At 42.3% G+C, this 15,342-nt stretch overlaps 1 protein-coding gene across 1 annotated transcript in view; it reads left to right on the forward strand.

Annotated features, from left to right (window-relative positions):
* Positions 1-15,342, forward strand: part of MEGF10 (multiple EGF like domains 10) — a 185,077-nt gene that overhangs the window by 112,857 nt on the left and 56,878 nt on the right. Inside the window, 3 exon segments of the mRNA XM_047778535.1 lie at positions 6,740-6,986; positions 9,075-9,195; positions 13,205-13,341. Of these exon segments, the coding sequence (XP_047634491.1) occupies positions 6,740-6,986; positions 9,075-9,195; positions 13,205-13,341 (505 nt within the window).

Raw genomic sequence — 15,342 nt, forward strand, 5'->3', positions numbered from 1 at the left:
AGTAGCGTGTATATGTCATTCCCAACTCCCTAATTTATCCCCCCACCCCACATTTCCCCTTTGGTAACCATGAATTTGGTTTCAAAATCTTTGAGTCTGTTTCTGTTTTGTAAGTTCTTTTGTATCACTTTTCACTAGATTCCACATATTAGTGATCTCATATGATATTTGTATTTCCCTGTCTGACTTACTTCACTTAGTATCATAATTTCTAAGTCCATCCATGTTGCTGCAAATGGCAATATGTCATTCATTTTTATGGCTGAGTAGTATTCCATTGTATATAGGTACCACATATTCTTTATCCAATCCTCTGTTGTTGTTGTGTGTTTTATTTTTTAGAGCTATACCATGGTATATGGAAGTTCACAGGCTAGGGGGTCGAATGGAAGCTATAGCTGCCAGCCTATGCCACAGCCACAGCAACGTGGAATCAGAGCTGCATCTGTGACTTACACCACAGCTGGATCCCTGACCTACTGAATGAGGCTAGTCGGATTTGTTCCTGCTGCACCACAACAGGAACTCCTCCAGTCCTCTGTTGATGGACATTTAGGTTGCTTCCATGTCTTGGATATTGCATATAGTGCTACATTGAACTTTGGGATGCATGTATCTTGTTGAATTATGGTTTTTTCTCCAGATTGTTGGATCATATGGTAGTTATATATATTCAGTTTTTTAAGGAAACTCCATACTGTTCTCCATAGTGGTTGTACCAATTATAATATCACTTTTATTTTATTTTAAACAACAGATATTTATTTCCTAACCAAGTTCCAGAGGCCAGAAGTCTGAGATCAAGGTGTCACAAGGTGATTGCTTCCTTCCGTGTCTTACAGCCGGCTGTCTCCTCCTCCCTGTGCCATCAGACAGTCTTTCCTCTGTGTGTGTCTTTGTCCTAATTTCCTCTTCTTTTTTAAAAAGTTAAAGTAGAGTTGATTCGCAATGTTCCTTCAATTTCTTTTGGGCAGCACAGTGACCAGTCATGCAGTTTCCTGTGCTGTACTGTGGGACCCCATTGCCTGACCATTCCAGATATAACATTTGGCATCCAGAAAACTCCCAAATTCCCCATCCATCCCACTCCCTCCCTCCTCCCCCCCCCCCACAAACCACAAGTCTGCCTTCCTTGGCCATGATCTGTTTCTGTTTTGTAAATAGGATCATCTGTGCCATATTTTAGATTCCACAGTTGAAGCGGTATCATATGGTATTTGTATTTCTCTTTCTGGCTTACTTTACTTAGTGTGAGAATCTCTAGTTCTGTCCACATTGCTGCAAATGGCTTTTGTCTTTTTTATGTCTGAGTAGTATTCCATTGCATATATGTACCGCATATTAAGAAGATGATATCACTTTTAATTGATACATGATATTCTATTACATAATGATACCAAAATGTTTTTCACCAACCCTCTATTACTAGAGCATTAGGTTGTTTTTTCCATTTTTTTTTTTTCTTATTGTGAACAGTGCTGGGATAAGCATCCTTATAACTTTGGAGGGAGTAGAATGTAGTGGTTTAGGATCCAAGCTACAGATAGGAGGTCTGTGCTTCACTGCTTTCTATCTGTATAGCTTTAAGCAGGTCACCTGGATCTCAGTTTCTTCTTCTATAAAATAGGGGTCACTGTAGTCCTCGCTTCTTAGGGACACTGTGAGAGTTCATCTATCTCAGGTGCTTAGAAGAGGGTCTGTGGGCGCAAGGTACAATGTTACCAGTGGTTTCACTGTTGTGGACTGTTATTGTGTCTTTACATAATTATGTTTGTTTCTTTTGGAAAAATCCCCAAAGAGGAATTTAAGAGTAAAGGGCTTTTGATACACTTTTCCAGACTAATCTCTAAACTGGATGTGGTAATCTGTTCTCCCCCAGCAGTGCCTGTGAGTGCTGGTTTTCACGAAAAGGGAGAGATTATCATTCTTACTGTATTGGGCGTTATTATTACACTACTTCATGACTCAGGTGTGGTTTTTCACAGCTTGGTATCTGTGAATCAGAATGCTTCCCACCACCATTGTCAGCCAGGTGACTGCCAGGACATGGTTGTATGAACCCTTCTGTTGACCGTTGCTAAGATCTAGAGGGTGTCTGTGTCTCCTAACACCCATGAAATTCAGTTTTGTTTGAGGGCTAGGAAACAAGGCAAACATATAAGACTGTGTTCCAAATGTAAAGTGAACATCGTAGAAAATATATAATCTGTTTTTCAGAGAGCATCTCAGATTGGATCCGTAAATGGATCAGAGGGGTTTCTGGACTGAGCTTGGCAGGCTGAGGGGTACTCATGGTGGAAGGAGATGTGTCTAATATCTCTTCTCTGCTTACTTCTATACTTTTTTTTGTTGTTGTGCACACAGCTAAGAAAGATGACAATGACCATGATGCAATAGCGTAGAAGCCTAAGAGTGTGGTCATGTAAAAGCCTTTTGGCTGTTGCACGTATCATTCTTTCTGAATGTGGACCTCCTGCAACCTCCCTTTTCTTACAGTCTCCCCCCTTTCCCCCTAAGGGTCTCAGCATGGACTCTACACTTCTGATGTTATGTGGTAGTTTAAAATTCCTTTTACTTCCAAATGATGAGAGCTCATTAGAGCAAGCTGACGGTGCTGAGACATCTGCAGGAGTCTGAGCAAGTATCTGCTAGCCCATTTCTAGCTGTTAGCAAGATGAGAGCTGAAAGCAGAAGCTGAAAAGGAATCATCACTCCATTATTAGCATTTGGGTTCTTTTTTTTTTTTTTTTTTTTTTAAAAAAAGCAAGCGCCTGTTGGATCAGCATTGTTTATTTTACTTGATTTGGCCTTGCCTGCAACATGTGGAAGTTCCCAGGCCAGGGAGCAAACTTGTGCCACAGCACTGACAATGTCAGATCCTTAACCCTCTGTGCCATCAAGGAACTCCAGCATTTAGATTCATTTCAGTTGAATCTGAAACAAAATTTTGTTCATTCACCTTTTCCTATTAGGATATTGGAGTTATTTCCATGTTAACTACATTCTAAAACATTTTATTTTTTTTGAAGAATAGTTGATTTATAATGTTGTGTTAATTTCTGCTGTACCACAGAGTGATTCAGTTAAACATATTACATTTTTTTAAGTCTTCAGTGGGGAGTAACCAGCCTAGTCCCTTTTTTTAAGGGTCGCAACTCTTGCGCCTTGAGATTCGAGCAAGGTGTTAGGTAAAAGACGTCCGATGATTTGAGTTCAGGCTCTCTCCAAACTGTCTTTCCAAACACAGCACTTGAATGGAGGATAATTGGTCAAGCTCAGCACTATGTACAAGGGACAAATTCTGCTTCTTGTCTAGACAGTCAATATAGTCTTTTATTTGCAGTAATCAGGGAAGAAAGCTGCCTTTTGTGTGATAAACTGTGTAACTCACTGAGATACATTTAAAAATGCATGTGTTGAAGCAGTTACATATGACAGATGAAGAAAGGAAAGGAAGTCACAGTGACACTTAAATCTAAGCCAGGCTTCTGTATCTTACTTGTTCTATTTCCTGTCTAATTATCTGTAGACCTCTGTATGTGGATTTTCCTCCCAGATTATCCACGTTGGTGCCTAGTAGGCCCAAGTATCAGTGGCTTTTTAGGGAAATACAACCCCGAGGGGGGGAAGCTGTCACTTCAAAGCATGCCACAGTGCTTAGATAGAGCCAGGAAATGAACCATGTCGGCATGATAATATTTCCTTAAAAGCCTGAAAACCCTTTCTTTAATGCTGATAGTTATCAATTTCTGCTTTAAACTTGTTTCTACCATGAGGAGCTATCTTAAAGTTTTCTGGTTTTTTGGTTTTTTTTTTTTTTGCTTTCTAGGGCAGCACCTATAGCATATGGAGGTTCCCAGGCTAGGGGTCAAATTCGAGCTGTAGCCCGCTGGCCGACACCACAGCCACAGCAATGCAGGATCCGAGCCTTGTCTGCAACCTACACCATAGCTCATGGCAACGCCAGATCCTTAACACACTGAGCAAGGCCAGGGATGGAACATGTGTCCTCATGGATGCCAGTGATGTTTGTTAACCACTGAGCCACGACGGGAACTCCAAGGTTTTTGGGTTTTGTTTTTATCTAATCCCAAGAAAATAGAACTGGTTTCTGCAGACCACTCTGCTGGGAGAGAAGCTGTTGAGTGGGATGTGCAAATAAACGGGTTATGAAGGAGAGGAGAGACCAGTTCTGTCCCCTCAGTACTTGACTTCTTCCTACCACTCTCCTCTTGTAAAATATACTCTATAAAACATATGTGCTCCAGCCCACTCTTATCACAGTATCACCATGGGAGGAAAGAACTCTACGTCGTCATGATTTTTTTTTTAATGCTTTTGCCAAGATTCTGAAGTCCTCATCAAGGTCATTTTATTAGCTCCATTGGCTTTTTGTCTGTGTTTCCATCGTTTAATCCTCCATGAGACACAGGGAAAAGATAGATATTTCATTTAATATCAGAGGCCCCCAAGAAGTTGAGAAGGATGTGGAAATTTTAGAGAGGATTCAGCAAAGACAATGAAATGAATGAAACTGAATAAACTTTAAAAAGCACATATCGAAGTGGTAGTACTTAGCATAGCAAAGAGCAAGGTCAGGACGTCTTCATGCTTAAAGAATAAAATCATTTATAATATAGAGAACAGTGATGCTGAAGGCTGACAATACTGTGAGGAGGGTGGGTAAAAAAGCGTCAAATTATAGGATGATGAATTCGCTTATGTGGATTGAAGATTTTCCTTATCCTTAGGATCAATGAGCCAGGGAACAAGTTACAAAGGACTGTGTACTTGACTTTGAGGGGACCTTAAAAACAGGGTAGATTCTTATATAGCTAGGAAAGCTGATAGGACTTTAAGGCACATACTATGTAAGTTTTTGTAGTTTTTTTTGTTGTTGTTGTTGTTTTTAAAGAATAGATCCTAGATTGAAAGTATTAAAATTGAAAAAAAAATCTTTGTCCATATCCACAGACAATAAAAGAAACAACTCATATGAATAATAATTAGGCTTAAATCTCATCTTGGAACTACCACCGAGTCTTATGTTGTGAAAAAAAGATTTTGAGTTCTTAGGTAATTGCTTTCTTGATCTGCTTTAGGTTCAATAATTCTCTCTCATTGCTTTTAATTGTGTTAAAGTATGTTTATTAAAGTACTAATGAGAGCAAAGACATACTGATTAAAACAGAATTATTCATTTAAGCTTTTGATATTATGAAATGGAAGGTACGTTCTAATATTGGAAGATGAATCTTGCACGTCTAATAAATTGTTTGCTATTTGCCCGGTTTTGTTTCAATAGTTTATTCCAGATCTGTTCAAGTTACAAAATTTTTATGAAATGAAACTTTATTATCTTAAAAGCAGTTTATCCCAAGAGTTCTAGGCAGGGTGCATCTTCCCTAGTGATTTTTATAGCATCTAATTAATAAATGCATGGCTGAGTAGGCAATGCATATTAAGAGTAGGCTTTGCTAGAGTTCCCGTCATGGCGCAGTGGTTAACGAATCCGACTAGGGGCCATGGGGTTGAGGGTTCGATCCCTGGCCTTGCTTAGTGGGTTAACGATCCGGCGTTGCAGTGAGCTGTGGTGTGGGTCACAGACGCGGCTCGGATCCCGCGTTGCTGTGGCTCTGGCGTAGGCTGGCAGCTACAGCTCTGATTCGACCCCTAGCCTGGGAACCTCCATATGCCGTGGGAAGCAGCCCTAGGAAGGGCAAAAAGACAAAAAAAAAAAAAAAAGAGTAGGCTTTGCTTATTGTCACCCTTTCTAAATTTTAGAATGTTTGCTGTTGAGGTTTTTCCCTTCCCTGCTCCTTTTTTTCTGCTCGTTGACTTGAATCATTCTTCCTTTTCTTTGGAACTGCGTTTTAAAATCTTTTAAATGCTTTTTTTTCTGCCTTTGTCTGACCTGATTTCATGTACTTCTTCTTTTTTTTTTTTTAATTTGCTGCCCATTTTCAGTTTCAGGTTTGTTGTATTTTGAAAATAAGTCAATGAATTTTAACATTTTAGTTACCTCCTTTTGTTACCTTTACCTGCCTTTTCTGGTTACCTCCCAATAACACATATTTTGATTGATAGCTTGAAAGCAGATCAGCAGTTTCCTGTTTGAGAGCTCAGCCCAGACCTGTAGCAGGGTCAGCCCACCCTGCATCGCCCCTTTGTCCTTCTGATCACTACCTGAGACCAGGCCCCCTTGCTGATCTCCTGTGCTTTTTGCCCAGTCTCCCACCTGTCCTGTCTCCTTTCTCTTCCTGATGCTGTGGTCAGCTGATCTTAGACCAGGAGGCAAATCACCACTGTCCCTCATTGCTTAAAATCCTTCACTACAGATGCCTTGTCACAAGATGCAGTCCAGGTCCATTAGTGGGCACAAGAGCCCCTGCATAAGCTCCCACCTGTCGAGCCAGCTTCCTCTCTCCCCATGACCGCTCACAGCCTTCCCTAGCCAATGACTCTGGCCATACCAAATTCAACACTCCAGGTACAGGGAACAGGCTGAGCAAAGGCATGGAGTTGAACAACGTAATGATGCTTGAGCAATGGATTGATAGGAAGTGGCCCACTGCTGAGCATCGGTGAAGTAATGGCAGGGGTTGGTGCTGAAGCCCTGATGCTCTGTTGAGGAATGGTGATAAGGAGTCATCAAGCCACTCTCCAAAGGGAGCGGAAAGTTTACTATTACCCACATCTGTACTCTGATGCCTTTCATTGTTTCTTTCCCCAACTTCAGCCTGCGACGGTGATCACTGGGGGCCTCACTGCAGCAGCCGATGCCAGTGCAAAAACAGGGCTCTGTGCAACCCCATCACGGGGGCTTGCCACTGCGCCGCGGGCTTCCGGGGCTGGCGCTGCGAGGAACGCTGTGAGCAGGGCACCTACGGTAATGACTGCCACCAGAGATGCCAGTGCCAGAATGGAGCCACCTGCGATCACGTGACGGGGGAGTGCCGCTGCCCGCCAGGGTACACCGGAGCCTTGTAAGTGACGCACTGCTGAGCAATGTGGCAGTGCCCACCCAACCCTCTCTGTTCAAACTGCTACTGGCATCATGTTTCTGTGCCTCTGTTTCTATTGCTGCCTGAAGAGTTATGTGGGGGTGTGGGGGGTCTGGGGTGGGGTGGGGGCTCCAGGCCTGGGTGCAAAGGTGAGCGGTGGTGGCCGCTAGGTGATCTTGCTGTTTGCCTCTTGAACATCAGAGCCCAGCCAGAGTCTAAGAACCAGCTTCTATGCCTTCCTCTGGCAGAGCAAAGACAGAGGGCCAGGATGTTGTGTTGAATGGCAATATTTGGTGGTGTTGGGGCAGATTTGGGTTCCACTTTCATCCTCCCTCAATCACATTCATTTTACACTGCTGGCTGTTAATGGTCCCTGCTGTTCCACTCTGTGTGGCAGTTAATTAGCTGGAGAAAGCTGGGTGGGTTCAGTGCCTTAGAAAATAAGAAGGGCAAAAGATGTTCAAAATAGTCCATGATCAAAGGTTAACTGGGTTATTTAAAGCCCATAGATACCTGTGTTGCTTGGTGAATATAAAAGTCTATGTATTACCTCTGTGTAAGATATGTGGGTCCAGATAGTTTAATTCTTTCTGGGGAATAATGAAGCAATTACTTAAATCTCCACTACTTGATTTTGTGGGAAGGGCATTCTTCAGTTTGCTTGTGTCAGCAAACAGACTAAGAGGCAGAATTGGCCCCAAAAAGTAGGAGATTTAAAAAATCATGTTCCCTTACTGAGAAAATTACACTTGTAAATCACAGAACTGAAACTTGAAAAAATGTGGCTGATTAGGTAAATCCTTCCTGCTGACAGTGTCGGGCATGTACAGTAGAGCTAAAGAAAACACATGCATTAGCGGAGAAAGCCCTGATTTGCAGAAGAATGGATGATCATCTCAGACTCTTTAATTGTTAATATTGCTTTTATGTTTTTTGTTTTTTGTTTTTTTTCTCAAGGCCACCATTAAGTAGGAGTTTGGGAAATTTGGAACAATTTCACAGCAGAGTAAAAAAAGACCATTAGGAGTTTGCATTGTGGCGCGGTGGTTAACGAATCCGACTAGGAACCATGAGGTTGAGGGTTTGATCCCTGCCCTTGCTCAGTGGGTTAAGGATCCTGCGTTGCCGTGAGCTGTGGTGTAGGTTGCAGACGCGGCTTGGATCCCACATTGCTGTGGCTCTGGTGTAGGCCGATGGCTACAGCTCCGATTGGACCCCTAGCCTGGGAATCTCCATATGCCACGGGAGCGGCCCAAGAAATAGCAAAAAGACCAAAAAAAAGAAAGAAAGAAAGGAGTTCCCGTCATGGCTCAGTGGTTAACGAATCCGACTAGGAACCATGAGGTTGCGGGTTCGGTCCCTAGCCTCGCTCAGCAGGTTAAGGATCCGGTGTTGCCGTGAGTTGTGGTGTAGGTCACAGATTCGGCTTGGATCCCATGTTGCTGTGACTGTGGTATAGGCTGGTGGCTACAGCTCCGATTTGACCCATAGCCTGGGAACCTCCATATGCCGCAGGAGCAGCCCAAGAAATGGCAAAAAAAAAAAGACACCCCCCCAAAAAAAAACAGACCATTAAAGGCTCTTAGAAGAAGGTGTATCCAGACAATATGGGGTCCTGTCAATCTGAATAAGAGAATGACGAAAATGAAATATGAAGAATATGTGCACTGAGTGATGTGCAGACCGTTCAGTCTCCTTTGAGGTTGGAACATTAGAACAGACACACCAAGTAGACTTCCAGCGTAACCCAGGAGCTTTATAAAAGTTCCGTGGAAAGTTCCATCATCGAGGAGTGTGTGGCCAGCAAGAGTCATCCTTGGTGTTCTCTGATAGGACAGATTCTTGTCCCGTTGTAATGGTATCATTGTAAAATATCCACAAACAAGGCAGGACTCGGTGGCCCTCCAAAGATCCTTCCAGCCATTATCATTGATGCTCTTGATAGCTAATGAAATAAGCAATAGTAAAGAGAGAAAGCGTGTCTCTTTCAGGGCCCCAGGTATGTTGTGAGCATAAGGATTGTGTGGTTGGGTAAGTCATGGTGTCCTTTGTCACATGTTCATCCCTCAGTTGTGAGGATCTCTGTCCCCCTGGCAAGCACGGGCCCCAGTGCGAGCAGAGATGCCCCTGCCAAAATGGAGGCGTATGTCATCACGTCACTGGAGAATGCTCTTGTCCTCCCGGCTGGCTGGTAAGCTCCCCTCCCACCTCCCAAAGTCCCCGTTCCAGGACACTCAAGTGAAAACAGATGTGAGGATAGTGGGTTAAGGATCTGGCATTGCTGCAGCTGCAGCCCAGGTTGCAGCTGCGGCCGGGTTCAATCCCTGGCCTGGGAACTTTCACGTTCCGTGGGTGCAGAGAAAACAAAGAAAGTTAGGTCAATGATTAGAGATTCCGAAATTGGAAATACACAATCATTTCAAAGCTGGAATTTTTCAGTCTGGAGAAGGCAGAAGGTGATGAAATCCTGAACTTGAAGTGCGCTAAGGGTGTGTGTGGGAGAGATAGTGGGCCATCTGTCCTGCATTTCCTCTCAGGGTATAAAAGAGAAATTTCTCACCTTACACACGACAGTAAGCAGATAAAGTATTTAAATAATCATTTTCGTAATTATGTTCTATGGATCACTCTTATTCTGTGGGAACATTATTCTCAACAGGTTAAGCGTTATGTGAAAAAGTTATTTGGTTATATCAATCTGGAGACACATTGAGGTAAGCCAAGTTTTCCAAATGTTGCAGAACTTCTCAGAGCCTTTAGTATGATAATCAAAGAGCAAGCACTAACTCACAACACTTGCTGAACTTGGACCATGATACTCTTTCTTTGTGTGGGATCTCACAGGCTTAATGTTGGACACACAATGTCAAGACTGGTTTCCTAAGTAGATTTTTGACATCACGAAAAAATATGAGTTCATATTTCTCTGAGTTGGTGGGTGCATAGGTCTTCTTGAAGGCAGAAGAGAAAATGACCAAAATCTGTTTCTGTCATTAACCTATAGAAAATAAAAAGCAATTTATTTTCATGGTTACCTTCCATCTCCACGAACTGAGGTGAAGCTGCTCCTGCAGGGGTACAGGTGAATTAATTGCCAAATCCCATGAACCCCTCTGTTCTCATTCCACTTCACTCCTCCAAAGCTTTTGAGCCTGTGGCTCATCCCCCTCCCTTCCTAACCTCTTTCCCTCTACTTTTTTGATAACCCCCTCTTCTGCTTCTCTTACAGAAGATCACTTTCCCCAATCCCCCTTCTTTTATGTACTACTTTACTACAGTATCTCCTGGGTTTCAGTCTTGTCTTTCTCTTTTCAGTGAGAACAAAAAGTAAATCTTTGCTGGAAATCTCATTAAGATCCACACCTTTAACCCTCATCTCCTGTTTTTCCCAAATTTTCACTTTCCCTCCCCTGAGCCCAGATGTGTATCTGTCCCTAGGCTGTTAGACACCCCAACCTAGATACCTAAGGCCATGAAGCCACCATCTGTCTGAACGGTGCCCAGGCTGGAGCTTAGGAACCAGACATGGGATGAGGATGGTCTGGGGTTTCCCTTGTTGTATCAGAACCGAGTGAGGATTTGAAGCAGTAAGCAGGCAAGGCAGGGAGGCGGGGCCTGGAGAAACTCCATAAAGCAGTAGAGTCAGTGCAAGGGGACCTTTTATTAAGTGCCTGATGGTGAGGTGAACAAGGGAGCTGTTGAAAGAGCACTGAGCTGGAAGTAGGCCCATTAAAGTCAAGGTTCATAAAACCAAGTTTGTCATATACATTAGCCTTTCTTAAGGCTATTCCACTTCTACCTTTTTTTTTTTTTTATTTAAATCTTAGTTAAACCCAACACTTCTTTCTTGTTTGCCCAAGGTAGAAATATCTTTAACTTCTTTTCTTCTTTTATTTCTTATAGTCCACTTTTTGCCTGCACTAGCCATTGCCTGGTCCTTGGCAAGGGAAGGGTTTTTGCAGGGGTAGCAGAGTGTCCAGAGAGCTATGCGTTCTTTGCTTGAGGAGCTGTAGGCATCTTACTCCTAGGACTTGTGCGTAGACATTGTCTGTAGAATTGCCTCATCTCGAGATTGAAACTTTGTTCTTCTTCTTGGTTGGGGTGGTCATGATGTGGAATGGCGGTAACCAGAAGCTTGGCCTGTGAGCCCCAATAGATGGGCAGATGGCCCTCTCCATTCCCCCAGGGGAGCCTTCCCCACCCTCGCCCCATACTCTGCACCCCCTACCTAGATAGATGTTTCTTACTGAATGTTTCACATCATTTTCCTCTGTGTGTAGCTGAGTCTCCAACTTACACTTCTCTCAGCAACTTTTTTTTTTTTTGGTCTTTTTAGGGCTGCACCCATGGCATATGGAAGTTCCCAGGATTGGGGTTGAATCGGAGCTGCAGTTGCTGGCCTACACCACAGCCACAGCAACCCCAGATCCAAGCCATATCTGCAACCTACACCACAGCTCACAGCAACATCAGATTCTTAGCCCACTGAGCCAGGCCAGGAATTGAACCCACATCCTCATGGATCCTAGTTGGTTTCATTACCGCTGAGCCATGATGGGAACTCCTTGACAACATTTTATTTGCACAATCATCTGAGGTGCTTTTCATGATGAATATGTATTCCTCTTACACATACACACATAGGTATTTCAACTAATAGAAATAATATCCTACTTAAAGCTATTTGCTCACATTAATCCTTATTTACACACAGTATTTCAACAACATCTCTGAAGCTTATGTGGGACTCTTACCAAAAATGTGACTACCTAGTCCCTGAGAGAGTGGGAATTTTCACCAGAAGCCCTACCTACCAAAGATGGACCCTTGCTGTGTTAGTCCTGTGGTCAGGTTAATACATTGTCTAGGATAGAGGGATCAGAGCTATTTTTGCATCTCTCCCCCTCTTGACATTGTGGGCCTATTAAGGGTTGTGACTTGATCTTTGATTCTCAGAGCTTAGCTCGATGATCAGATCTCAGAGCTTCGGCACATGGATAGATGATCCTTCGTTCAGCATTGATTTGAATTATCTCTCAAAGGCTTTTTCAGTTCCAAGTTTTTGGAAGAACTTTCCTTGCTGGTAGATAGCTAGAAACCACCAAAGGAGACGTAATTAGCACACCAACTGCCTTTGTGGGTAGCCAGGAGTTAGAGGAAATGTATTTTCTTACGTCGTCCAGAATAAACATTTACAAAACCATCTGGTGTTCGCTAGCCTCCAATTTCAGAGTGCCCACAGTCTGTCTTTTTTATACAGAAGGAGGACAAAGCAACGCTTTCAAAACAGCTGAAAACATTGTCAAAATCCCTGTTATTTGGGCTGTGCTGTTTGCTCTAACAGTAACTCCAATAAATAGATGATAAGCTACAAGCCCAAGTTATGTAGCCAAGTGAAGTAGGCAATAGTGGAGTATTTCCTTGACATATGGGTACCGTATCTTATTCTTCCCCCACATAAGACTGGAATAAATATGACAGCGTCTGACAAGGCGGACGGCCTCTAGGGTGAGGAGACGTGTCCAACTTACTCTCCCGATTTTTCTCCCCAGGAAATAAGCTTTCCTATTGATTTTGGCCCAGCCATGTTTGTAGACCCTGCTGAAAATAAAAGTGTGTTTTCTTCTGAAATAAAAGGTCTAGGTTCATTTCTGTCAAAGTATTTCTTAGGCACTTTTATTGTTAATTCAGGTACACAGTGTTTCCATTTCCTCTTGTGCTTCATTATAAGAAATAAAAGCAATCATCATGTGTATTTTCTCCAGAACATATGGTAAAGCATTTGGAGATTCCATTTGGGCCAGATGTTGTCATTTACGTAATGGATGCTCAAAAAGTATTGTTGACTTACTGTCCATGCAATTCACAAGGAAGAACCCTTGGGAGGATTTGCAAATCCCTCGGTTTTTCCTAATCATGTGATGTAACTTTATTTTTTTCATTTGAGTATTTCTTAAGGTTGCCATTCTTCCATTTGTGAATGTATCTTGAGATGTAGGCTTACTAAGCAAATAAATCATTTTAAAATTTCTAACGTTTTTGAGATGAACAGAGTCGGTGTGTTCTAAAATCTGCTTTATCCAACCTTCTTGTAGCCCGGTTCCCACCAGCTCCCTCCCTTTCTCTTTCTTTTCTCCCTTCTCTTTTGGCCCGTCCCTGGCTGGCAGCCCATCTAATTTTCCAAGTCTCTTTGAATTCAGGGCACAGTGTGTGGTCAGCCTTGCCCCGAGGGTCGCTTTGGAAAGAACTGTTCGCAAGAGTGTCAGTGCCACAATGGAGGGACGTGTGACGCTGCCACAGGCCAGTGTCGTTGCAGCCCAGGATACACCGGGGAACGGTAAGGAATAGCCTTGTGTTTCTCTGTCTATTTGCAATGGTGTGAAAGGAGAGCTTGGAGGGTCCAGGGAACACGTTTCCTACATATGTCTGACTATTCTGTAATATTCTAGAAGCATCTATAACCTAGAAAAACTGGACCATAGACAGTGATGGTGAATTAAAGATACAGAGGAGGCATTTTTAAAAATTAATAAAATAGCAGAACCCATGATGGATGAGTTCTATGCAGTTAAGTGTTTAGGACAAGTACTTTATTTTTTTTTTCTTTTTATGTCCGCACCTGTGGCATATGGAAGTGCCCAGGCTAGGGATAGAATTGGAGCTGCAGCTGCCAGCCTACACTACAGCCACAGCAACACTGGATCCTTAACACACTGAGCAAGGCCAGGGATCGAATCCATATCCTCATGGTTACTAGTTGGGTTCTTACCCCGCCGAGCCACAATGGAAACTCCAGGACAACCACTTCAAACCAAAACTTTTTACAGTATAAAGATTTGGGGATAGATGTAATTTAAAATGGGATGTGTACTTAGGCATGTGGAAGTTCTTGGAACAAGGATCAAAGCTGGGCCCCAGCAGTGACCCAGGTTGTTACAGTGACAACACCAGATACTTAACTGAGGGCATTACAAGGGAACGCCATAGGTATCTTTAAAAAGTATGCAGGCATAGGGAGTTCCCGCTATGGTGCAGTAGAAACGAATCTGATTAGTGTCCATGAGGATATGGGTTTGATCCCTGGCCTTGCTCAGTGGGTGAAGAATCTGGTATTGCCATGAGCTGTGGTGTAGGTCGCATATGCTGCTCGGATCCCAAGTTGCTGTGGCTGTGGTGTAGGCCAGCGGCTATAGCTCTGATTCAACCCCTAGCCTCAGAACTATGCCATATACTCTTAAGCCTAGCAGTCATTTCATTGTGCAGTGGTGATAGAGACAGATCTGGTGGGACTCACGGGGCTCTTTGGTACCACATGATGCTTGTGTCGTGTGTAGTTTTTACACCCACTGCTGGCCCTTTTTTTGTATTAGGTGGTAAAGTGTTTCCCGGAGTGCTTTGCTCACCCTGTGGCTTCTAATTTGCTCTTTAATCCGTTATATCCTGGAAGACTAGATAATCAAGCTCGCCAGTTATGTGTGTAAAATTAGAGAAAGAGGCTTGAGAGGCAGAAGAGAATAATAGCCCAAAACAAAGGTTTTGGAAACTGCATTCTTGGAAACATCCTCAACTATAGTGTTCAAATAATAATCATGCTTTCCTCTAGGGTGGTTTTGTAAGGATTAAATAAATACATTAAGCATTTAGAACAGTGCTGAAACAGAAATATTAGCTATTATTATAGTTAAGTGATTTCTCAGAACTGTGTATACTAGCTATTATTAATTTGAGTGAAATCTAGAAACTATGTGAGTATTAGCTATCACTATTTTTTGTGATATCCATGACCTAATAAGTCCTTTACCTTCCTCTCTAATTTTTTTCTTTTGAAAATTCTGGTATAATTTTAGGACTTTTAATAAGATAGTATAGGGTGTTTTTTTCCTCTGCTTAGACTCTGCACTTTTTTGTTAAATTGATTTTTAAGTATTTTGTGTTTTTTTAAAAATCCTATTTCAGTTTTTAATTAGATATTTCTGGGTAAAGAATAACTTGCCTGTGAATGTTCATTTTTTTATTTAGTCACTCAACCAAATTTCTTATTTAATTCACATGTTATTTTTTAGCAAACACTGATGTTATTTCATCATCTGCAAGTAAAGAGAAGTTAGTCTCTTCTTCTCAATATTTGTAATAATTTTAATGATTATTTCATTTTCTTGAGTTGCATTGCATTAAAATTAAATGAGCATTGACAAATAGAGTGGCAATGCCTGTCTGGTTACTAATTTTATTGGAAATGCTTCAGCATAATGTTTGTTAATGGTTTTTAGTAAACTGTCTTTTTCATGTTTGAGTAGCTTTTTTTTTTAAATCCCTCTTTTTATTGGTAACTTTCGTT

Source organism: Phacochoerus africanus, chromosome 4 (assembly GCF_016906955.1).
Source record: "Phacochoerus africanus isolate WHEZ1 chromosome 4, ROS_Pafr_v1, whole genome shotgun sequence".
Classification (NCBI taxonomy): domain Eukaryota; kingdom Metazoa; phylum Chordata; class Mammalia; order Artiodactyla; family Suidae; genus Phacochoerus; species Phacochoerus africanus.